The sequence below is a fragment of the Pyrgilauda ruficollis genome, unplaced genomic scaffold (genome assembly GCF_017590135.1).
Source record: "Pyrgilauda ruficollis isolate IOZ18807 unplaced genomic scaffold, ASM1759013v1 scaffold69, whole genome shotgun sequence".
Taxonomy (NCBI): Eukaryota; Metazoa; Chordata; class Aves; order Passeriformes; family Passeridae; genus Pyrgilauda; species Pyrgilauda ruficollis.
In genome coordinates this window covers 779,792-804,854 of record NW_024528710.1, presented here as the reverse complement: position 1 = coordinate 804,854, position 25,063 = coordinate 779,792, and the positions used below count along the sequence as shown (strand labels likewise).

General features: G+C 51.8%; 1 protein-coding gene across 4 annotated transcripts in view; it reads right to left on the bottom strand.

The window, feature by feature from the left end:
- LOC121362977 (S-adenosyl-L-methionine-dependent tRNA 4-demethylwyosine synthase TYW1-like) overlaps positions 1–25,063 on the bottom strand; it is a 92,379-nt gene that overhangs the window by 8,987 nt on the left and 58,329 nt on the right. For all 4 annotated transcript variants that reach the window (XM_041484934.1, XM_041484935.1, XM_041484933.1 and 1 more), the window contains exons 15-16: positions 13,238–13,348; positions 4,830–4,997 (exon numbers count right to left, since the gene is read on the bottom strand). In XM_041484934.1, coding sequence (XP_041340868.1) covers positions 4,830–4,997; positions 13,238–13,348 — 279 coding nt within the window. The remainder of the gene's footprint in view (positions 1–4,829; positions 4,998–13,237; positions 13,349–25,063) is intronic.

The following is a 25,063-nucleotide window of genomic DNA, read 5'->3' as shown; positions in this document are numbered from 1 at the left end:
CTGAGACACCTTGTCCACACCTGGGGTCGCCTGGTCCACAGCTGGGCTCCATGCCGTCCCTGCTCTGCTACAGATCCCAGGATGTTCCATCTCTTTGTGACCCTCTCCTCCAGGCTTGGTTTCCCTGTGGTGCTCTCCCTGGATCACAAGGACAGCTCCCACTCTCTGAAGGACAGAGGAAGGAAGGAAGGAACTGAACGTGATGGACTCTTTGTGCCTGATGCACCCTTGTCAGGGGATGTGCAGCTGTCAGTGAAGTGCTTCCTCTTCCTCCCTAAATACAGCTGGGATGCTCAGCGTGGGATGCTCAGCATGGAACACTGCAGTGCCTGTCCCTGAGCTGTACCCGAACCGGGAGGAAAAGGCCAAGTCCCTCCTGGCTGGGACGATTTTGTGGATGAAGGACAGGGATGGGCACCTCTGACCAGGCTGCTCCCTGTCCCCAACACCTGCCCTGGGGTGCTGTGACACCCCAGCACTACAGCCACACAGAATCCTGGGCTGGTTTGGGCCCATCCCATCCCACCCCTGTAGGGCAGGGACACCTTCCATGATCCCAGGCTGCTCCAAGCCCCACCCTGGCCTTGGGCACTGCCAGGGATCCAGGGGCAGCCACAGCTGTTCTGGGCACCCTGTGCCAGGGCCTGCCCACCCTCACAAGGGCATTTGGGTATGGGAAATGAACGTATTGAAGGGGTGTCCCCAACAGCCTGTCCCTTTGTGGATGCCACGGTGCCCCTGCCATGCTGGGAAACACAAGGCTATCCCAGACCACATCCAAGAGGGAGAGAATCCAGCTGGTGAGGCAAGGGAAGGCTGGAGCACAGAGCTGCACCTGCAGCACGAGGGAGTGTCTGGAGCCAGAGAGGGACACTCTGCTTGTGCAGTCTTGGCTGTGGGCTGGAGGGAGGTGGGTGTTGGTCCCTTCTCTCAGAAACAAATGACAGCACAAGCGGAAATAGTCACAAATTGTGCCAGGGGAGGTTCAGGTTGGATATCAGGGAAATTTCCTCACTGAAAGGGTGGTCAGGGCCTGGCTTAGCTGCCCAGAGCATGAGGTGGAGTCCCCATGCCTGGAAGTGTCCCAAAGGTGTGTGGATGTGGCACGTGGGGACATGGTGGTGGTGCTGGGTGGCCAGTTGGACTTAATGGTCTTGGAGAGCTTTCCCAACCAAATCCCAGCCTGTCTGATTAATGAAGGCAGAAAGGGCTGATGGCAGCAGGGTGCTGAGCCCACCCTGCTGATATCACCCTGTGAGCTGAGACCTCCAGACAGAGCAGGCACTGGAATTTCAGGGGCATTCCCTGAGCTGTGCATTCCCCAGTGAGCTGAAATCAGCCCTGGGGTCCCAGGGGTGCTCAGACATGGAACCCTCCTGTCCTGCCCCAGAGCTCTGGGACCCCGGTGCCTCAGCCTGCCTGAGGGCAGCAGCAGCACTGACTGAACTGGTGCTGTAAAGCCCCAGGGAGCTGGAAAACAACCACCTGCTCCAGGGGGGAAAGGGTTAATGAACAAAATGGGGTGGAAGCTTCAGGACAAGGACAGGGTGGAACACACATGGAAAGTAAATCCAGCACCTTAGGGCACAGGGATTTAGTCCAGAAATTACCAAGATATTGAATTTCCTTCAGAGAAATCCCTGTGAGGCAGCTGCAGCTCCTTCTCCCTTCTCAGGAGCTCTTTTGGTCCTCCTGAGGGTGCACTGAGTGTCCCAACCAGGAACAGCAGCAGCCCCAGGCCTGTTTCTGGTAAAGGTCCCTGAAATTAACTGTTCCATTAGAAAGTTGCTGCTGTGTCAATATCTCAGCCCATTAATTCCAAGTGATGCCATAAATCCCATTTTTGTGACCATGGTTTATGGGATTTACTCAAAAGCAAAGAAAATTACTCAAGAATTCAGCACTGTTGCTAGAGAATCAAAGAGGATGGAGCCCAAACACCAGGCAGCTCCCAAAGAGGGATGGAAACCAGGGGAAGGCCAGGAGGAGGATGCAGGAAGGGCAGGGAAGAGGAGATCCCAGCCAAGGGAAGGCTGCACCCAGCTCTGACTGTCCCCACTCATCCCTCAGGCTTCAGCAGAACCCACCCATCCCTGGCAGTGCCCAAGGCCAGGATGGACAGGGCTTGGAGCAGCCTGGGACAGTGGGAGGTGTCCCTGCCATGGCAGGGGTGGCACTGATGGGCTTTGAGGTCCCTCCCCACTCAAACCAGACTGGGATCTGAGGAGCTGACACCCAGTGCCCCAAAGCCATGGAAATGCCAGGAAGAGATGGATCCTCAGGGCATGGGGAGCAGGGCACAGGGGCTGCTCTCTGGGATGATCTTTAGGGCTGTGGGAAGGGTAAGTGAAATCCAACATCTTGCTGTGAGGATTCAGTTTTTAGGACTTTTTGAGCTCCCCTGGGATGCAAAGCTCTCTGAGGTTCAAGTGGGACCCATCCTCTCCTGAGGGCTCCCAGGAGCACCTCCCAGAGAGCAGAACCCACTGCTGGCCAGCAGGGAAAGGGATGTGTGTGTGGGAAGGGACCTGGAGGCTGAATAGGAGAGTTTTAGGACCCTGAAGGCCCCCAGGTGCCCCAGTTCCCATCTGGGGGCCACCCCGTGACCTCCGGAGAGAGAAAATAACACCAGACACACACCCTGCAGTTTGCTCTCCTTAAAATCCCTTTTCTCCCTAAATCCCTGCCCTTGAGAGAGAGAATGCCCTCTTGCACTGTCACCCATCACAAGCAGGTGCTAATCAACGAGTCCCATCCAGCCCAGGCAGCAGCTGCGGGAGGGATTATTCCTGACATTCCCAGACCCCTTCCTACAGGCTGGCATTCAATGACAGCATTAAACTTATCAGGAGCATTGTTTGAACACCTCCAAACTCAGACCTAGGAAAACACAGTGAAATAAATCACATTTCTTAATGATTTTTATCACACTCTTACTGCAACTCCTTATTTTTTAAGGACCCCTTTGATTTTGCAATTACTCCAGTTTGATCAGTCCCAGAGCACAGGTTTTCCTGCAAATAATAGGCACTGACAGATTACATTCTCCACTAGAGCCTGAAACTCAAAAATTAAACCCTAATGGAAATAAATTTATTTTTATTAGCTATTTTAGCACCGAGGACAGATTGCTTCCCACAGACACCCTCTGCTAATGGCTGTGGAAGTAGAAGCAGCTGTTGAATTCCTCCTGGACAGGTACCAATTTATTCTCTTTGCTAATGGTGTTACTTAAATTCTGCCTCAAGAAGGCTTCTGCAATCTGTTTGTTTGCTTTCCTGGACCTTACAATGCAAAAGGAGATTTTGCTTTCTCAGGAACAGTTGCCAGTGGCAACAGCCAGGAGTGAGACTGTAAATAAAGCCAATTTAAGGTGAGATCAAACACAACCAGTGCCAGGTGTGCTAGTTTTCTCTGCTCCTTCCCAGCTGCTCCATTTGCAGATTCCAAAGTAGGTTTAGATTGCATATTTGGGAGAAATTCCTTCCTGGGAGGGTGGGCAGGCCCTGGCTCAGGGTGCCCAGAGCAGCTGTGGCTGCCCCTGGATCCCTGGCAGTGCCCAAGGCCAGGCTGGACATTGCGGCTGGGAGCAGCCTGGGATCATGGAAGGTGTCCCTGCCATGGAATGGGATGGGCTTTAAGGTCCTTCCAACCCAAAGCATTCCAGCAATTGACAATTTCATCACATGCCCAGCTGGCACATTATTATCTTTTTCTGCTGTCCTTCTATTAATCTTTTCTGAAGCTCAGAAAGCAAATATGGACTCATTATTTTTCATTTCCTGCATCCTTTAATTTTTTTTTTTTTTGGCATTTCACTTGTATTTAATTTCATTTCCTTTCCAGTACTTGAAGGGGAGTCAAACCTTCCCAGCAGGACCTATTGCAAGGGCTGATGGATTTAAACAGCAGCAGGGTCGATTTCCATTGGATATAAGAGAATATTTTTCACCATGAGGGTGGTGAGGCCCTGGCAGAGGTTGCCCAGAGAAGCTGTCATGACAATGCAGACCCTGAGGGGCTGGAGCATATCCAGGGAAGGGAATGGAGATGGGAAGGGTCTGGAGCCCCAGGAGGGGCTGAGGGAGCTGGGAAGGGGCTCAGCCTGGAGAAAAGGAGGCTCAGGGGGGCCCTTGTGGCTCTGCACAACTCCTGACAGGAGGGGACAGCTGGGGGGTCGGGCTGTGCTCCCAGGAAACAGGGACAGGAGGAGAGGGAACGGCCTCGGGCTGGGCCAGGGGAGGCTCAGGGTGGATTTTGGGGAAACTCCTTCCTGGAGTTTGTTGTCCAGCCCTGGCACAGCTGCCCAGAGCAAGGATGGAGTCCCCGCCCCTGGAGGAGTTTAACAGCCCTGTGCATGTGGCACTTGGGGACATGGGACAATGCAGCCTAGGCTGGGGCAGTGGTTGGGCTTTTCCAACCTAAATGATTGTGTGGTTTTCTGATTCAAATATAGTGATTCTGCCTCTGGAGAGGTGGCTCAGAGCAACAGGAAAATAACAGAGCATCCCTTGGGTCTGAGTGGCATCCAGGGGTGTGAAGGGCTGGAATCCTGGGGCACACCTTGGATTCTCCTGGCCAGTGACTGGAGGGGCTTGGAAAGCTTTGGAATGGGCTGCCCAGGGCAGGGGTGGAGTCCCCATCCCTGGAGGGGTTTAACACAGGTGTGCACGTGGCACTTGGGACATGGGTCAGCAGTGGCCTTGGCACTGCTGGGCTGGACACAAAGACCCAGAGGGCTTTTCCAGCCTAAACCATTGGGGATAACTCTGGAGAATAAGGCTGTTAGAAGCAGAGAAGGCAGCTGTGCCCTCCCCAGGCAGGCTCACCTTGCTGTGGGCCAGCAGCAGGCAGTTGGAGTGCTCGTGCTCGCAGGCGATGCCGTACTCCGGGAGCAGCCGCGCCAGCTCCTGCACAAAGCTCACCACCTCCCCGTGCCATGGCACGTTGGCCATGGTCAGGCTGCTGGCAGAGCTCTCTCCGCAGTAGGTCACACCCTGGGGACACAGGGAAACAGGACAGTCAGCTCAGCAACCCCAGCCCCAGCCATGCCAGCCACAGCAAACCCTGCAGCTGCCAGCTCTGCCCCCTCACACCCGATCCCATGGCAAGGTCACAGATCTCTAGATGGCATCAAAATGGGTCCCTCCCGCAGTGACACATTCCCAAAGCACCGTGCCAGGTGTCCCCAGCAGTGACTCAGAGGCTGGGCTTGATCCTGGAACACTGCTTTAACAGGAAAAGGCAGGATGATCCCGAGTGACCAAGGGACCTTGGAGAAGGTCACTGGGGCTGGAAACGTGACAAGTCTGGAAGAGTCTCATGGCAACCAATGCCATGTCAGTGGGACAGTCCCAAAGATCCTGTTCATGTGCCACAGAGCTCTGGGCCTTTTCCTTCCAAGCCCAGGCTGTGATATTTCTGCCGTGCCCTGCCTGTACCCAAACCCAGCAGGTCCCTGGGTGGGCTGTACCCATCCCATGCACACGGAGCTGATGGGCACTGGGAGCATCCCTGGCACAGCAGAGACCAACACAAAGCGCAGTCCCTCCCTGGTGGGAGCACTGGAGCTTTGGGAAGCAGCTTCTGGGTAATGTTCTGGAGGCACCCCCAGAACTGCCCCTCAGAGGTGACATCATTCAAGGACACCTCCCCTGCAGATCCCAGGGTGTCAGAGAAAAGGGGCTCCTGCTCCAGCTCCCTCCCCAACCCCCCCCAGCCAGGCATGGATGGAGAGCCTGGAGCAGGACTCGTGTCCCTCTGTCCCCACACAGAGCCAGGACACGAGTACTGCTCAGGGAGTGGAACACCTCCAGCTCTCCCCCACTGCATCCACCACCCTCTGCCTCTGAATCCAGAATTCTTGAGGCTGGAAAAGCCCTCCAGGATCACCAAGTCCAGCTTGTGACCGGTCCCCACTGTGTCACCCAGCTCAGAGCACTGAGTGCCACATCCAAGCCTTCCTTATCCAGCTACACCATTCAGGGACCAGTTACTCCTAATCTGGAGATGTCATCACCTGAAACTCCTAAATTACTGATTTAGTCTCAGCCATGACCTCAAACTTGCATTTCCTTCCTTCCTTCCTTTCCTTTTCCTTCCTTCCTTCCTTCCTTCCTTCCTTCCTTCCTTCCTTCCTTCCTTCCTTCCTTCCTTCCTTCCTTCCTTCCTTCCTTCCTTCCTTCCTTCCTTCCTTCCTTCCTTCCGCAGTGCATGACACAAAACTCTTGGACAGCATCCTTCCGTCCTTCCTTCCTTCCTTCCTTCCTTCCTTCCTTCCTTCCTTCCTTCCTTCCTTCCTTCCTTCCTTCCTTCCTTCCTTCCTTCCGCAGTGCATGACACAAAACTCTTGGACAGCACAGAACGCTGAATGTTCCTTGCCCTGTAATTTGCCCCACAGCACAAGCAGCTCAGTGGGTGGTGAGCACTCAGTGTCACCCACTTGGGGTGCAGACCCTGCTCAGCTTTAGGGTGTCTTTTAATGTCTGCTTGAAAATAGTTCACAGCCAGGATCACGATCCCCATCAATTGCTCCCAATCAAATAATTCACTGCCAATTTCCCACCAATTCATCTGCCATCCCTGAGAGGAGATCACACACCATATCCCAGGGCTGGTCACAACCCTGGTGCCCAAAGGGCAAACAGAACAAAGGGCTTTTCCTCCAGACACCACCCAGCCCCTCTGCCCCTCTCTCTGCCTGGTTCCAGCCCCTCTGCTCTTGGGCTGAGCTCTTTTATTCCAGTCACAAAATCTCATCAAGCACCAGCGTTTACAACACAGTTTTATGGATGTGTCTGGCCTGCTCCTGGTTTTCCCCCTGGGAAGAAGACTTTGACCTCTTTAAACGGAATTTGCATCCAGGTTCATGTGTGGCACAGCCATGGCACCTGCTCCAGCTGCCACCATGCTCCCAATTGCTGATTTACCTGCATTTCCCTGGACACAGAATATGCAGACACATCTTTGCCAACACTTTCAACCAGAGCACAGTACACACACAGGGCTGCAGGAGCAACAGCCTGCTGCTAATTGAGAACTGTACAAGTTTTGGAAGCAACTACTTTCTCACCCATAAATTTATGAGGGACTCCCCCCATTAATCTGCCCAAGCACCATAACTCAGAGCCAGCCAGCAGGAAGATTGACAGGCCACAAGCCAGGGAGTGCTCACCAGGGATGTACATTCAGGCTTTTTTAGGCCAGCTCTGTAAGTCTGAACCCAGAGTTGAAACATGTTTGTTCTCTATTAGTCAGTGTTATATCAGAGCAGCCAGCCACGCAAATCAGGGGTTTGGATCCCCAAAGTTCAGCTGGAGACACACAGCAATATTCTCCCCACACTCATTATCCAGATTATGATTTGAGCAGCATGAAAAATGTATGAGTATAGAGGGGGAAAATTCTTCAGAAGCTCCAACGTGATTCATGCTCTCAGTAAACTACAAAGGTATCGTTTACAAGCAAAGAAAGCACAGAGGCAAATGGAATAAGTGAGTGCTTGGCTGGCTGATTAATTCCTAGCACAAATCAATGGGAATCAGCTTCCAGCACACCGAAGGAAAGCAGCTTTCAACTTCCCCAACTTCTTCAAACTGGAGTTAATTAACAGCTGATAGCACTTAAAACCCATGCGGAGCTGATGAGGGCGGTCACGTTCTGCTTTGCAGTAATACATGAAGACAGTTATTAAGACATCAAGAATTAAAAAGGAAAGGATCCCATTGTTCACCCAGAGCTCTCTCCCCAGCCTCCCTGCGGCAGGAACAGCAACGATTCTGCCTCTTAATTACCTGCTTAATAAGGGTGCTTTGAGCAGCCTAATCCACAGAGCTCTGGCCAAGTACCTTGAAATGCAGAAGCCTTTGAAAAGCATCCCAGCTCTTCCTGGTTCTGCCAGGATGAATCCAGAGCAACTGTGCTGGGCATGCTATGGAGTTCACAGAATCATGGAATCATGGAATAGCTTGGGTTGGAAAGGACATTAAATCCCATCCCATTCCACACCCTGCCATGGCAGGGACACCTCCCACTGTCCCAGGCTGCTCCACTCCACAATGTCCAGCCTGGCCTTGGGCACTGCCAGGGATCCAGGGGCAGCCCCAGCTGCTCTGGGCACCCTGTGCCAGGGCCTGCCCACCCTCCCAGGGAACAATTCCTTCCCAATATCCCATCCATCCCTGCTCTCTGGCAGTGGAAGCCATTCCCTGTGTCCTGTTCCTCCATCCCCTGTCCAAATTCTCTCTCCATGTTTCCTGCAGCTCCTTCAGGCCCTGCAAGGCCACAATTCAGTCACTCCAAAGCTTCTCCTCTCCAGGTGAGCATTCCCAGCTGTCCCAGCCTTTCCTCCCAGCAGAGCTGCTCCATCCCTCTGCTCATCCTGGAGCCTCCTCTGGGCTCCTCCAGCAGCTCCAGCTCCTGCCTGTGCTGGGCCCAGGGCTGATTTTCAGCTGTAATGGAGCTGAGTGAGCTCCGAGCCTATGCCAGGCCTATTGCTGCTGCTGTGGGAAGCAAGGGAAGCACATTCCTGCCCCAAGGACCTGGCTGCTGCCCCGGGATGCACACAGCCAGCAATCCCTTCAATCCCCAGGGCTCTGAAGGAAACAACTACAGCTGACAGTGCTTTGTTTCTCCACTCACACTCCAGACTTCCCGATTTAATTACTGAACAAAACAATTCTCTTCACTCCGGGCCCACAAATTATAAATTTAATTGAGGCTCGTACAAATTAGCAGAGAACAAAGTGTAGGCCAAGCTGCTGAGTGACAGAGACGCTGTTTAAAATTCGGGCCAGCCGTGACCCCAGACAAATATAAAAAGCCTCAATGCCACGTTGATTGCCATCTCTGCACTGAAAACACTCCTGAGCTGAGCAGCAGCACTCCCCAAATTACTGCCCCAAAGCCTCACACACGTCTGCTCCTGCTGCAGTGGGTTCAGCCAGGATTCAACTCCTTGGCTGCTTTTAATCACCAAGTTGCTTCAAGTTGATTTAACAAAGGCCATCAGCCCTTTGTGCCACCTCAGTCTGCAGGTAGGACTGAGGATGGTTGGTTGTACAGCACAGCCCCAGTATCCCCCAGCAGCTCTCCAGACCCCCCACACCTGCAGAGGGTGCTGCACTGCCTGGAAATGGGCAGAGATTCCCTGGAAGTGAAAGCAACTCCTCCCGGGAAAGCTGAACTCAAACACAGGACCAGCCTCTCACCCCAGCTCTCCACATGAGCCCTGTGAGGATGGAGAGAGGAACAGCCACTGCTGAGCCACCCCCTCAGCTCCAGGGTCACAACCATGGAATTATCCTGGGTGGAAAAGTCCTCCAGGACCACCGGGTCCAACCTGGGACTGATCAGCTGGAGAAAAGGAGGCTCAGGGGGGCCCTTGTGGCTCTGCACAGCTCCTGACAGGAGGGGACAGCCGGGGGGTCGGGCTGTGCTCCCAGGGAACAGGGACAGGAGGAGAGGGCTGGGCCAGAGCAGGGGCAGGGTGGGCATCAGGGAAAATTTCTTCATGGAAGGGATGGTCAGGCTTTGGAAGGGGCTGCCAGGGAGGTTTGGAGTCCCCATCCCTGGCAGGATTTAACACCTGGGAACACTGGCAGTGCTGGGAGTGTTGGATTCAGTCCTGCAGGTCCATCCCAACCCAAATGATTCTGTGATTCTCTAACAGCAAGTGTCCAGTGCTAGTCTTTTTTCAGGTGTGGAAATCATACATTGTTTGGGTTTATTCACAGCAGGCACCAGAATGGGTGATCCAGCTTCACCTCTTCATCTAAATTCCAGCTGGGATGGTAGCAGGATCCTGAATGGGTGTTGGACAGGTGGGGGCAATCGCCTCTTGCTGCATGCAATTAAAAACTCATTAAGGCACAGCTCATTTTCCTCATTATTTTAAGCAATTAAACAGTCTTTACTGTTTAACTTGACAAGAGTGAGCAGACTGGGACAGACACCTCCCCCTGGCCCTTCCTTGCACACATTTGCTTGGTCATTTCAATTCTGCAGCCAAGCCTCAGGTACCAGAGCAGGAGCTGCAGTCCCAGAGCAGCAGCCTGAGCTGGGCTGGACACTGAGATTATCCAACTACATGAAAAAAATCAGCAGGGAAAGAGCTTCCTAGTGGCTGAAAACCTTCACAAAGGCTTGGGAAGATTCTGTGCCATGACCTGGATCCCTGCTGTGCCCCAGTCCTGCCCTCAGACACCATGCCATGGACAGCCCTGGGACAAAGAGCCAGCCTGGCAGCTTTGGGTTTCTTCCTTAAATTCTGAAGGACAGGGGGAAGCAGGAAGGCTCTGCTCAGGCTGGAGCTCACACCACTGCTGTGAGCTGGGTGCCAAAGCTTCACCCTGCCCAGAGCAGCTGTGGCTGCCCCTGGATCCCTGAGAGTGCCCAAGGCCAGGTTGGACACTGGGGCTTGGAGCAGCCTGGGACAGTGGAAGGTGTCCCTGCCATGGCAGGGGTGGCACTGGATGAGCTTTAATGTCCCTTTCAACCCAAACCATTCCATGATTCTAGAATTCAGCAAGGACAGACTCCTAAGACCAAATCCGGTCACTGACCCAGCACTGCTGAGGCCACCCTAACCCATGTCCCCAAGTGCCATGTCCAGTCATCTTTCACATCCCTCCAGGGATGGGGACTCCACCACTGCCCTGGGCAGCTGTGCCAGGGCCTGGCCTCCCTTTCAGTGAAAGAATTTTCCCAAAATCCACCCCGATCCTCCCCTGGCCCAGCCCGAGGCCATTCCCTCTCCTCCTGTCCCTGTTCCCTGGAGCACAGCCCGACCCCCCGGCTGTCCCCTCCTGTCAGGAGTTGTGCAGAGCCACAAGGGCCCCCCTGAGCCTCCTTTTCTCCAGGCTGAGCCCCTTCCCAGCTCCCTCAGCTGCTCCTGGGGCTCCAGCCCCTTCCCAGCTCCATTCCCTTCCCTGGACACAAAAATGCTGCACATCAAAGAAACCTCTGGCTTTCATGGAACCCCAAGAGGGTACCATGGGAAGAAAAGGAGTTCTGGCACATTCCAGACTTAAGTACAACCATCAGCTCTGTACAAGTGTGACAGTGACACACTGGCATTAGAACAGATTAAGGCAATAAATCAATTTGATGCATTTTTAATGACTGAGTCTCCCTTTACTATTGGCTTAAGTGGGAGAATGGGGTCCCACAGAGTTACAGCACTGTGAGGCACTCATGGAAATGAGAACAAGGATTAAGCCCTGCAAGAATCTAAATCTCTCTCCATCCACCCCATGAGGCTCTCTGGAGCAACGCTGGATTAGCTGCCTTCATCTGAAATGGATGTCATTTATCCCAAGTCTTCAGCCAGAAAATCCCCAGGCCCAGCCCCACTGTCAGGCAGAGCTTTGCAGAATGTCCCCATCACTCTGAGGGTTGGTTTGAGCACCACCTGGTCCTTGGATTTTACCCTGGCACACTGAGGGGCTGGAGAAAGGAATGCTGAGGCCTATCCACACCCCAAATATGCTTTGTTCCCAAAGGAACACAAAAAATGATTTTCAATCAAAAAGACCAGGTCTTTTGGGGAAAATTGCCAAGTCCCAAATTCTGTGTGATCAGCACAGTGTGAGACTGGACCCCCAGTGACACCATCCCACTGCTGGATTCTGGGCATGTCACCCAGCCCCTCTCTGTCCCAGCTCACAGGGGATCTGTGTTCAGAGCTCACAGAACAGGGTTCAGAGATCCAGGAATATCTCTGTGATGAATATCCCTGTCCCAGCTCCCACAAACAGGGTTCAGAGATCCATGAACATCCCTGTCCCAGCTCCCACAAACAGGGTTCAGAGATCCAGGAATATCCCTGTTCCAGCTCCCACAAACAGGGTTCAGAGATCCATGAATATCCTTGTCCCAGCTCCCACAAACAGGGTTCAGAGATCCAGGAATATCCCTGTGATGAATATCCCTGTTCCAGCTCCCACAGACAGGGTTCAGAGATCAGATAAATCCCTGTCCCAGCTGGAAGAGCACCAGGAGTACACCTGTGACCACTCATGTGTTTCCTTGGCAGAGCAAGGCAGGATTTTTCCAGGGCAGAACTCTGGGAAAGCAGGATTGTGACACTGTGAGGCAGAAGGAAGAGCAGCCCGTGCCTTGCAGGGACAGATGTCTGCCCTGGACATTTCCTGGGGGAATCCCTGCTGGAACATCAACTGGCACCTCCTCATCTCACTAATTAACATTAATGCCCCGGGCAGAGCAGCCTCAGCAGCACCAGGCCCACAGACTCTGCTCCATCCCTGCCCTCCCCTCCCTGGCAGGATCCTGCACAGCCAGGGAAGATGGAAAACCGAGGGGTTTTCCCCAAACCAAACTCCAAACCCAAGCTGGGATGAAGCTCCCAACTTCAGCAGCACACCCAGAGAGAAAAACTCTCCATGCTGACAGAAGGTCAAACCTTCACAGCAAAATCCAGGCTTTTTCTTCATAGCAGCAGTAAAAAAAGGTTGAAAAAAATTTAAAAAAAAGGTTAAAAAATGAAAGAAAGCTTGAAAAAATTATACAAGAGAAGGAAATGAGAAAAGAAAAAAGAGAGTCCAGGAGCAACAGAATGCACAAACAGAGTTGCACAAACAGCTGTGCTGCTCTGCAGGAGCTGCTGGGTGAGAATGCTCAGAGCACGTGGGAAGATGCCTTTTTTACAAGTTTGTAACTTTTTTTACAGTCTATATTTACTGAATTTATTAAGCCACGATAAAGTCCCTCCTCCCTGCTGTATCTCACATCTGCTGGCTGGCAGCCCTCAAACCCAGCCAAACACAAACATATCACTGAACCTTTCACCTTTCCCCTGGCAAAACTCGAGACCAGGATGGGAAGAATCCTACCCCAAACTACCAGCTGAACCTGGAATATTTTGTTTCAACTGATAGCTGACATAAAGAAGGAATATCTATTTATCTTTGTTTTCACAGAAATACAAAAAAAGGCCAGAGAGTGATGAATCTGTTGGGCAGAAATCAAGGCTGGCTGGTACAAAGTTTGGTTTGTGGCACAGGGAAACCTGCTCCACAGGTACATACAGGATACTAGAAAACATCACCTGAATGTGAATTATTGTTCACTAATACTAAAAGCAAGAGAGGAGTTTCTTATGCATCACTTCAGAAGAATTTTACTTACTCAGAAAGTTTAGACTAAAGGCAGGGGGGAAATGGGGACAAAACAACGGAAAACAGTGCTGGAAAAACTAAAACAGCTCCATGCAGCTCACCTTGACCTCAATGAAGTCTGGTTTCCCAAGGGATATCAGGTCAGCATAAGCTTTGAGTTCATCCACGTTCCAAGCTTTCACCAGGGTCAGCCTATAAACTGTGCGCTGTTGCTGGAACAAAGGAAAAATCCTATTAACATCCCATGCTGACCCAGGAATGAAGGAAAAATCACAGTGACATCCCATTCTCACCCAGGAACAAAGTAAAAATCCCACTGACATCTCATTTTGACCCAGGAAAGATGTTCCAGTCTTGCACACAGATTCAAACAGGAGAAAGAAATTAAATCGTTATTTTATTCCAAGAACTCAGAGATTGAAGCAAACCTGTTCCTTTAGGAAATCTGCCCTGTTCACCTGGGCTGAGCCAGCTGGTGCCACACAAATCCTCCCTCTGCAGACCTCAGAGCCCAGACATTTTGTTTGTACAGGAGTTTAACTCACTGGCACAATAAGCAGGAAATATCTGTCTCTCCTGGATTTGCTTCCCCAGGCACAAAACCTCCCCGTGAGTTACAGGTGTTTCATGCCTCCAGCTGGATCATCTGCACAGGGGACCCTCACAGAAACACGGAAGGATTTATGTTGGAAAAGCCCTCAAAACATCGAGTCCAACCTTGACCCAGCAGTGCCAAGGCCACCACTGAGCCATGGCCCCAGGTGCCACATGTACAGGGCTGTTAAACCCCTCCATCACCTCCTACACAGCCTGGTTCTGTGTCTGACAACCTTTCCATGAGAAATTTTCCCAAAATCCACCCTGAGCCTCCCCTGGCCCAGCCCGAGGCCGTTCCCTCTCCTCCTGTCCCTGTTCCCTGGGAGCACAGCCCGACACCCCTGGTTGTCCCCTCCAAGGGGAGATGTGGAGAACATTCCCAGATCCAACTCCCTCCTGGGAAGGGGACAGAGTTTCTCTGCTTGGAGTTATTCTCATTTGCCCTCCAAGGGCTGCTCTCCAAAGGAGACACTAGTGACAAAAGGCCTCTCAACACAAGCACTTGACCATGGAACAAATCCACTCCTCACTCCTCACATCCGCTTGCTTCCATCCTTCCCCTCCCCTTCATCTTCTACTGATGTTTTATTTCACTTATTTTTGGAATTTATTTTTATTTATAGAGCAATTTTTCTGGCAAATCTGCAGTTTAGATGAACTCCTTTGCTGTCTCTGCACACTGTGGACTGGAAAATGTAAATGCTGATCCCAGTGTGGGCAGCAGGGCAGGGATTGGGATTCTGCCTCTGTGCTCAGGTGAGACCCCACCTGCAGAGCTGCCCCAGCCCTGGGCCAGCACAGGCAGGAGCTGGAGCTGCTGGAGGAGCCCAGAGGAGGCTCCAGGATGAGCAGAGGGATGGAGCAGCTCTGCTTGCTGGGAGGAAAGGCTGGGACAGCTGGGAATGTTCACCTGGAGAGGAGAAGCTTTGGAGTGACTGAATTGTGACCTTGCAGGGCCTGAGGGAGCCTGCAGGAAACATGGAGAGAGACTTTGGACAGCGGATGGAGGGACAGGACCAGGAGGAAGAAATTCCTCCCTGTGAGAGTGGGGAGGCCCTGGCACAGGGTGCCCAGAGAAGGAACATTTTAATCTTTCAGATCCCGACTGCCACATCAGTGAATTCTGCCCTGCCTATAAAAATCAATGTTTCACTCACCTAGCACCATTTCTGTGTGTTCCATGGAGGGAAAAGTAATATCTACACCAATTTGCTATGCAAACCTTCCAGGTTATTTACTAAGAAATAACTAGAAGAGAAACAAATGAACACCAGGAACATCTTCCAAGTATGTCAAGAACTAGACCAGCTGACCTCTACCCGTGGCATTTAAGCAGATATTTAAAGAACAAGAAATTCTTCTGATTTCAATGGATTGGCAAAAGAAAGGTCAAGAGACAAGCAGGAAATCAACTGTTAATTACTGAAGAGAGGAGAACAGTAGAGGAGCTAATACAGAAAAATAAACATGGTTTTTGCACATAACAGAGGAAGAAGAAAGTAGAGGGAAAAGATCTAAGGAGGAAAATCTGCAGTGCCCACACCTCATCAGTCCTGTGGAATTACTGGAGACCAATTAATGAATTAATGGGTCCCCAAAGGGCAGCTCCCAGTGGGGAACAAGTGCAGCAGCTTCAAGGCACCAGTAAATACCAGTCTGTATTTAACATAACTGGTCCTGTTTCACAGCAGCCCCAGTGAGAGCAGCACATCCTCCCAGGCAGGCAAGTGGGGCCTTCTCCCATTTAAATCTCCTTTTACTACTCTCCAAATCACATCCCAGCTCATTTAGAAGTTTAAGGTCAAGGACTTCATAAAACTAAACATGCTATGAGTAAATTAAAGGGCTTCTTCCCCCAGGGCAGCACTGACAAGGAATAACTGCAGCCTCTGTGTGTGCCCCTCTGCAACACCTGAACTACCCCAGAACCTGCAGGAACTCACCATGGCTGGGCAGGGAAAGCACTGAAAGAAACTGAAACTCTGCCAAAGGCAGACAGCAAACAGGTAGAAAAATCAGAAATTAATCTGGAGAAGCCTCTTTCCAGAGGGCAACATCCCTGCAGTGTTGTTGAGCAGAGAAACGCTGGTAGAAGGCACAAATCAAAATGAGTAATATCCCAAAACGTTATCTGGGAGCAATCCTTGCAGACTGCCAGCAGTACAAACAGCCAGGCTGTTTTATTCATGGATTATTTGTATTTGTTGTACAATAGGGCCCCAGGAGATCCTCTCATAAGCACAGCAAAACAAGAAATAAAGAGCTTAAGCCGTGAGAATTTAACGATCTAAAGCATCAGGATATAAAAGCAGCCCGGGATGCTCCACACTCCATGCTTCCAGGAAAAGCAGCTGTTGCTCCACTCCAGTCAAGAGGAGAACACAGAGGAAGAGGAGTCAGTGTGAGAACAACCCTCCAGATGGGTGCCAGTGAAGGCTGTGGGTCTGGTGTGTCTCTGTGCACAGACCAGTCTGACACGGAGGGGCAGCTCACAGGGTCCCAAAAATGCAAGCCAGGAACAGCCTCCTGTTCCTGAAACTCCTGAGGGCAAAGGAGGGCAGAACTAGCCAGGAGAACCCCAGCCTTTTCCCTTTGGGCAATTCCTGCTAAAATCCTTCCAGGCTACCCCAGGAAGCACTGCAGCCCTTCAGTGTCAGGACAGGGCACCAGGGAAACACAGCCCGACCAGGCTGAGGGGACGATCCTCAGGATAAAGAATCCTTCCACTGGGTGGATCTGAGATCCTGGTCTCAGCACACACCGACTGGCCCAAACCAGTAATCATGGAATCACAGACTGGTTTGGGTTGGGGCCTTAAAGGGCTTCAGTTTCAGCTGCTGTGGGCAGGACACCTCCACTGGAGCTCATGGCTGGAGCCAGTATCCAAACATCCTCAGAAAATGAGGGGATTTTGTCAGAGATGTGGCTTCACTCTGCACTGGAGGCTCTTCTTGTCCCCCTTGTCCCTGGGAGCTGTCACAGCTGCCAGGGCTCCCTGACTGGCTCATGCTTCCCTGCCTGTCCCCTTCAGAGGCTGGCAGTGCAGGGTTACGGGGCAGCTTTTTGTGGGGACAGCAAAAGCAGACTGGAAGCTGTGCCAGGGCAGGGTCAGCCTGGATCTCAGGGAAAGGCTCTTCCCCCAGAGGGTGCTGGGCACTGCCCAGGCTGCCCAGGGAATAGGCATGGCCCTGAGGCTGCCAGAGCTCCAGGGATGGCCAGGCTGGGATTGTTGGGGTGTCTGTGCAGGGACAGGAGCTGGACTGGATGATCCCTGTGGGTCCTTCCAGCTCAGGACATTCTGTGATTCCATGGAAAAGACCAAACTTTCTGTCTCGGGGTGTCTCATGCCCCAGTCCCACACCAGCAGTGCCCATGGTCAGAGCTCAGAGTCAGGACTGGGATCACCCCAACACGGACACAGCTCCTACCCCTGAGCTGAAGGCTCAGCTGAACCCCAGATGAGTCCCCAGGCTGCTGCACCCCTGCCCACCTCCAGCAGCTCCTCCTGGAACACACCAGGCTCCCTGGTCCAACCTGGAGAGCAAGGGGCCAGCTGCCATTGGCCAGCCGGGAGCACAGGGGCAGCACTGACTCTGGAGCCTCTTCCCAAGGCAGGGACACTATCCCTGGAAGCCATCCTCACATCCTCTAGCCTGTCTCATGTACCAGTGGATTCCTTTGCTCTGGCCCAGCCCCAGCCCCAGCCAAGGACACCTCACCAGAGGACTCAGTGTCACTCTGACAAAGTGCTCCCTTCCCACTCCAATAACCACGAGGGATTGAGGCTGCTTCTTTTTTATAATTTCTTTTTAATTCCCTCCTCCTCAACATTCATCTTTTCCTAGATCAAATGTAATTATTCTTCATGAAACAGCCCAGGTGTAATCCCAAGAGGAAGAGGGAACACATCACCTGCAAAGAGCAGGATGCTGGAGGGACATGGGCTTGGCTGGGGCAGGGGAGCAGCTCCCTTCTCCAAGGCCCTTACCTTGGATCCTGTGACTTGAACTCTTTTGTTCAGGCAGAATATCAATGTCCTCCTGTTTGGAAATAAATAGAACTACACCCAGATTTTTGTTTCAACTGCTGGCTTAGGCTCAGGTATCCTGAACACTCACATGGATTTCTTAGGTACTGATAGAATTATTTTATTGTCATTTCATCCACAGACTCCTCCACAGAAATCCCGATTTTTGCAGCTAATGAATCTCAACATTCTCAACAGAAACACAGCACAACTGGATGAAAAAAGCACTCTCGGGGGGAGGAAACGATGGTGCCAGCTCTAAACAGAACCTGCCCTTTGTTTCACACAACTTCACAGCCCTTTCAGCACCGGATGAGGAGCAGGAACCACTTCAAAGGCAGCTCCTTCCATCAGGATTTTCTTCTCTCTTCAAGAAAAGGCTCCACTTGCAAAAAACCCCTTCATGACACATTCTCCGAGCTTCTGAGCTGGCAGGAGCCGCTGTGCCCGTGGCACGGGCGGTGGCTGCAGCCCGAGCCTGCCCGGGTTATGCAACGGCTCCCAGCGCTGAATGCAGATATCAAAGCCATTTTCACACTTGGAAATTACTTGTCACAGCGTTGTAGATCGGGGAAAAAAAGCCCCTGCAGCCAAAATCTCTTCTCCACAGCCGATAAGGAACTGCTTTATGCAGAAATCTCACCAGGGAGAAAAGATCCAAAACACAGCCCGAGGAAATCTCAGATCCCAACGCCCCCCAGATTGCACAGCTTTCCAAAGCCTTCCAGTTCACCAGAAACAGAGCCCCTCTGAAAGGACTGGAGGTCACTCCTGCCTCTCACAAATCCAGCTCTGCTGAGCACCCAGGAGCTCTGCAGGTCACAGAATTCTGGAATGATTTGGGTTGGGGGCATGTTAAAGTGCATCTCATGGGCAGGGACACCTCCCACTGTCCCAGGCTGCTCCAAGCCCCAGTGTCCAGCCTGGCCTTGGGCACTGCCAGGGATCCAGGGGCAGCCACAGCTGCTCTGGGCACCCTGTGCCAGGGCCTGCCCACCCTCCCAGGGCACAATTCCTAATTCCCAATATCCCATCCAGCCCTGCCCTCTGGCAGTGGGAGCCATTCCCTGTGTCCTGTCCCTCCATGCCTTGTCCCCAGTCCCTCTCCAGCTCTCCTGGAGCCCCTTTAGGCTCTGGAAGGGCTCTGAGCTCTCCCTGGAGCCTTCTCCTCTCCAGGGCAGCACCCCCAGCTCTCCCAGCCTGGCTCCAGAGGTGTCCCAGACCTGGGAGCATCTCCATGGCCTCCTCTGGACTCTTTGCAGGACCCATCACACTCCAGAGCACCACCAGGGAAGGCTCAGTGTCCTTGGAAAGATACAGATGAATCCATTCTTGTGGCAACCAGGAGCCTCCCTCTACACAGGGGCTTCTCTCTGCCCTGGGCGCATCCATTACCAGATGGATGTGACTGATGGGGAGTGAGTGTCACCCCCCTGTGACAGCCACTGCAGGGCCAGGGAGGGCTCAGCTGAGCACATTGCACAGCTCAGGAGGGATTTTTCCCCTCACAGCTGAACTCAGCACAGAGCACAGAAGTTTTCAGCTTTCTTTCTTAAGGCAAATGAGCATTAAAGCAAACCCCGAGGAGGCTTTGCTGCGTAGGAACCCACAAACCCACGGAGCATTGTTCCAGCAGCTGCCAGTAATACCCAGGTGAGTGCAAGTGCAGCCTTTGTCTCCGGTGCTAAAAAGGTGCTCATTAGCATAGGCTAATTAACACATTAACTCTGCTGTGAAACACCAGCAAAGCTCAGAGCAGGAGCTCCAGTGCTCAAGAAGTCAGTGCTGAACCCAGGCTCCACCCGAGGCTCAGCTCCAGAACCCTGGGCTTCATCCAGGACCTTCCTGTTGTCCCCAGATCATCCCCAGGATGGGGACAAAGCCACCCTCACCCTCTTGCTGGACCCTGCACAACATTTCACTTCATACCAAGGACCTTCTTTGCCTCCTGTCTGGGTGTGAGGAAAAGCAAAACCAAATTACTGATACTCAAGTACTTGGGGATGTGGATTTTCCACGATTCTGGAGTTTCTGAAGGTTCAAAAGCTGGAGATGGATCATTGGGCCCTGTGTTTTCCTGCCTGCAGTGACCCAAAAGTTACTGTGAACTCTGAGCTTAACTAGAATTGAGACATTTCTAATTCAGCCTGGAGTTTTCAGTCACACTGCACTTCCAAAAGGGAGGTTTTCTTTGGATTTGGATAAACTAAGTTTAGTACTGTGTAAAACCAGCAGACAATAATTTGTTGTTACATGGGTATAACAAAAATGTCAAATTTGGGTATTTAAAGTAGGGCTCCGAAATGACCCAAGACTTGTGTTTCCTGGTATGTCCAAGCACAAAAATATCTCTAGGTGCTCAACTTTTCTCATCTGATATTTAAAACCTTTCCTCAAAGCAGAGGGAATGTGTAGCACCTCTGCTGGGAGGTGGAAAAGGATGGTCTTTAAAGTCCCTCTAACCCAACCCATTCCACGATTCCGTCATCTGAGTGCTAATGCCAAAGAAACTGGGATGTTTCTACAAAATAACCCCAAACTCACAAAAAACAAACATCAACCCCAAACCAAAACATATCTACCACTACTTTTCCATGCAAAAGCCATTCCTGCTCCTTGTGAAGGAATCAGGCAAAAAACTAATTAGAGAATCAGGAAAAATACAATTACGAGGTGATGTCCACACGATGAGGACTGGCTCTGCATCTTCTCTTGAACCTGGAGCCCGAGGCAGTCCCTTTAAAGCACTTTTTAATTCTTTCAGCTTTAATATCAATGTGTAAGAACCAAAATTGTCTCTCTGAAGTATAATTATTGTGAGGAGCCAAGCCCGATCTCAATATTAAATTCCTTGTTCTTCCAAGGCCTTGAAGATAAGATGAAAACTGTCCTGAATAATAATTAGGAAAACAGCAAAGTTGGACTTTTGGTCTGCATCAGGTTTTTTATCACAGAACACAACTGCCCTGATATACCCCCAGCTCTGAAATCCTGCCTAGAAAGAATAAGAAAGTCCTGCAGTGAGATGAACTCATCAGCATTAATTCCCAAGCTGGAATTTTACACCAGAAAAGCCCCTCAGCCTCTGCACAGCCCTGCTGATGTGTGAAGCAAAGGAATGAGGGATCAGGACTGGAAACTGAGGAGAAAAACCACCAAATTTCACTCCCTCCACACTCACTCTTCCTGCACTTGCTTGTAATCTACTTTATTACTTCACACTTCAGCAGAAATTAATCAGATTATTGAAAAACCTCTATAAATAAAACAAAGTACAGCAACAGCTTTGTTTTGAGAGCTGAAAATGTTGTTCTTAAGTAAATCCAAACCATGACTGTTCTTCACCCATTTTCCATGGAATTGCTTTTAACACACTTGCCCTTGGAAATCAGCACCAACAACATTCCAGTGATTCTTTCTTTCCTTTCCATATTTCCAGTGCAGTTTCAAGGAATCATGTAAAATTTATACCCAGGGAAAAAGAAGCCCAATGCAAAGGGACTTAAAATAGAACAGCACAAAAACAGATCCTATCAAATCAGCAGCAAAACCCACTTCAAGCTTGCTGTTTAACAGGCTGAGATGGTTCTTCTCCCAGGAAAGGGTGGATGTTTAACTCCACAGAGGCAAGAAAAGCATCAGCAGGAGCCTGGGATGCCACAGGCACAGCACTGCCAGGCTCCAGCTGGGGCAGGGAGTGGAACAAAAACCCCTTCCAGCAGCAGAAGTGCTCCAGCGAGCTCCCACCGCAGTCCCTGTGACTTTCACAAGACCCCAGGCAGCAGGCCGGCCGGGAATGCTGCTCTGAAAGCTCCCAGGACAGGCAGGATCAGGACCTCGTCCATCCCTGGGCTGGAGCAACAGCTGCTGCAGCAGCAGGGACCTGCCAGGCCCATCCCAGGGGACAGGGCCTTGTCCTGCCCAGCCGCTGCTTTGCCTCATGGCAGGAGCTCAGCCAGGCCTGACCTTGGCTCCAGCCCATCCCTCCCTTCCCTCAGAGCTGCTGGCCCTGGAGAACCCCCAGCTCCTTCCCCTGAACACAGGGATGGCTGCTCCTCTACTGCCCAGGACAGGCCCTGCTGCAAGGGCACACGATGGGGGACACAGACTGGGCTCAGGGGGGAAAAGCCCTCCAAGGTCGAGTTCAGCCCCCAGCACTGCCAAGGCCACCACTGACCGTGTCCCCAAGTGCCACATCCTCAGGGCTGCTCAATACATGCTCGTGTCTGCCCAGGTGTGGGAAAGAAGAGGCTTCACAGGGGGATGAGCTGAAGGCAAAATCCAGGACATGACCTAGCCTCCTCTCCTTTCACATTTCCCAAAATGCCCCAGACACAGCTCCAGAGCCACATTCTGATGCTCCATGACCTGGTGTCTCAGGCTTGGCTCCTTGGCCAGGATGAGGGAGGCCTTGGAGAGGCACCATGGCAAAGCTGTCACCTCATAGTGACAAACCTGTCACCTCAGGGCACAGTCAGACCCCAGCAGTGCAGGGAAGGTGGGAGAAACACAATACTAAAGAATAAACTACAGGGGAGTTCCAAAGAAGGGGCTGGAGTGTATCCAGGGAAGGGAATGGAGCTGGGAAGGGGCTGGAGCCCCAGGAGCAGCTGAGGGAGCTGGGAAGGGGCTCAGCCTGGAGAAAAGGAGGCTCAGGGGGCCCTTGTGGCTCTGCACAACTCCTGACAGGAGGGGACAGCCGGGGGGTCGGGCTGTGCTCCCAGGGAACAGGGACAGGAGGAGAGGGAACGGCCTTGGGCTGGGCCAGAGGAGCCTCAGGGTGGACATCAGAAGGAATTTCCCCATGGAAAGGGTGCTCAGGCACTGGCACAGGTGCCAGGGAGGTGGTAGAGCCCCCATCCCTGAAGGGGTTCAAAGCATGAGTGGATGTGGGCACAGGGTCAGTGGTGGCCTGGGCAGTGCTGGAGGAATGGCTGCACTCAGCACCCTGGAGGCTTTTTCAGCCTCAGTGATTGTGTGGCAGGAGGAAGTCTGCCTCTAACAACAACACATCAGCATCTTTACACAGACTGGGGAACGTGAAGAAAGAGCCCCAGAGTGGCATGTGCGTGGGCAAAAAGGAGTTGGGGGTGAAGAGCAGCTCAAAAAGAGCAGCTCAAAAGGAGCAGCTCAAATCCAGCCCCACTGAGGCCAAGGCCGGGGCCAAGGCAGGAACTGAACATTCCCAGAGCCACCCCGGGCCCAGGGCCGGAGCCCAGGCTGCCCCACAGCACTGCCAGCTGCTCAGGAGTTTTCAGCCATCCCAGTTATTTATACACCCAGCCAAAGACTTGGATGCTTCCTCACACATCATCTCTGTAGTTGGAAATCTCAGCCAGGAAAACAACTTCCCACTGAGATTTCCCAGGGGCCTGAAGGAATAGTCTTCAAAATCGCTGTGTTTTGCTCAGCAGTAGGGCATACAGGAAAGGAGAATAAACTGTATTTTAAATAACCCTGTAATACTGAAGGGTTGAGGGAGTAACGGAAGGATCAGCCTGGAAGAGGGAAAGTTTTGGGGTGATCCATTTGTGGCCTCCCATCACCTGAAGGATTCCACAGGAAGGATGTGAGGGACTTGGGACAAGGGCCTGGAGTGCCAGGACAAGGGAAATGGGATATTGGGAAGGGATTGTTCCTGTGAGGGTGGCACAGACAGGAGCTCAGCCACAGCCTGGGAAAGGGTGACTGTATTTATGGGAATAGTGACACTCGTTATCCTGGGAAATAACAAACCAGCAATGCAACTTCCAGTGATGAAAGCAAGAGATTAAACTGCCATAAAAACATAATTACCTCGTTAAAAAACACTCTCGCAGGCTGTGAAGCAAATGATTTATATTTTTCTTCTGGGTTTTGTCCAAATCATCTAAAAATAGATCTGAAAGCCCCACCAGGATTGCTAAAAATCCTGCCCAGTTGACTTCACAAGAAGCAGTGTAAACAAGGAGCCTGACATAAATTTATCTTATTGATTAAGCAATCCTTGCAAACCCAGTGCTTTTGTAAAGCCTTAATTCAAGAGTTGGGCTCTAAAAGAACAATTATGGGCTTTAAACATCTTAAGTGCCCATTCTGGTAAATAGGTGAGCTTGAGCTGGGGCTGAGGGAACTCCTGCAGGTGCTGGAGCAGAGATAAAAATCCCAGCAAAGGATTGACTCAAGTCCTGGTGTCTGGGGATCCACAGTGCAAGGTGTGCTCCACCTGAGGAGCCTGCTCAGGGGACACCTGAAATTCCAACACCTCACATTACAGTACTCCTTTAAAGACCCAGTGTCCATGAAATGCCTTCAGATCCTGCTGCTTCCACAGCAAGCTGGACTCAAAGAGCCCAGAGGGAGATCAGAGTCCCCAGGATTGTTAAGCAAATTCCAACCCTGAGCTAGAAGGACATAAAAGCAATGATGCAAACACACTCACATTTGTACAGCTCTGTAAACAGTTGTTTTCTATTACACGTATTTATTATGGATCATCAACTCTCCAGTTCCAGGGCTCATCACCCCCAAACGCTCCAGACCTGCTGGGTTTAGCACTAAGCACTTACAGATCGTTTGCACTGCAGCTCATTTGGTTCTTGCACCAACAGATTTTGTCCCCCTTGTCTTGTCACTCTCTGCCTGTGTAAAAGTCCCTCTCCCTCCTTTTAAAAGGCCTGTTTAGGCTCTGGAAGGGGCTCTAAAATCTCCCTGGAGCCTTACCTTCTCCAGGTGAACATCCCCAGCTCTCCCAGCCTGGCTCCTGGAGCATCTCCATGGCCTCTCCTGGACCCACAGTTCACATCTTCCCTGGTAATTCTATGAATTACCACATTATAACCACAATTATACGAATTTCTAGGAATTCAATGAAATATGCCCCAGAAGCTTTGCAGCTTCAGAGGGGACTCAATCCTTGTGCTGCAGTTCCTGCATTTCTCCCATTGCCAAATCCAATAGCAGCTTCATCCAAGAGAACACACAGGACTTGGCTCCCAAGTGCACAACCTGCAAGACAACAGCCTCCAGAGGGGTGACTGGAGGGAGGGAGCAGCCATGGAAACCACAGATGGGCCACGTGGTCTGCAAGGTCACAGCCAGCACTTAGAGCCACCAGCACCCAGCTCCCACCCCCAGCTCCCCACGGCCTGGTGGGGTCGACAGGAACAGGGCCAAGGCACCCACATCCCCATGGGACAAGGGAAGCAGCACACCTTGGCATGGGCCTGTTTATTGCCCAAAGCCACCTGACCAAGGAAGTTTGGGATCTCTGTGACCCCGAGGAGCTGAACTGGGAGAAGATCAGCGAGCAAGCACTGAAGGC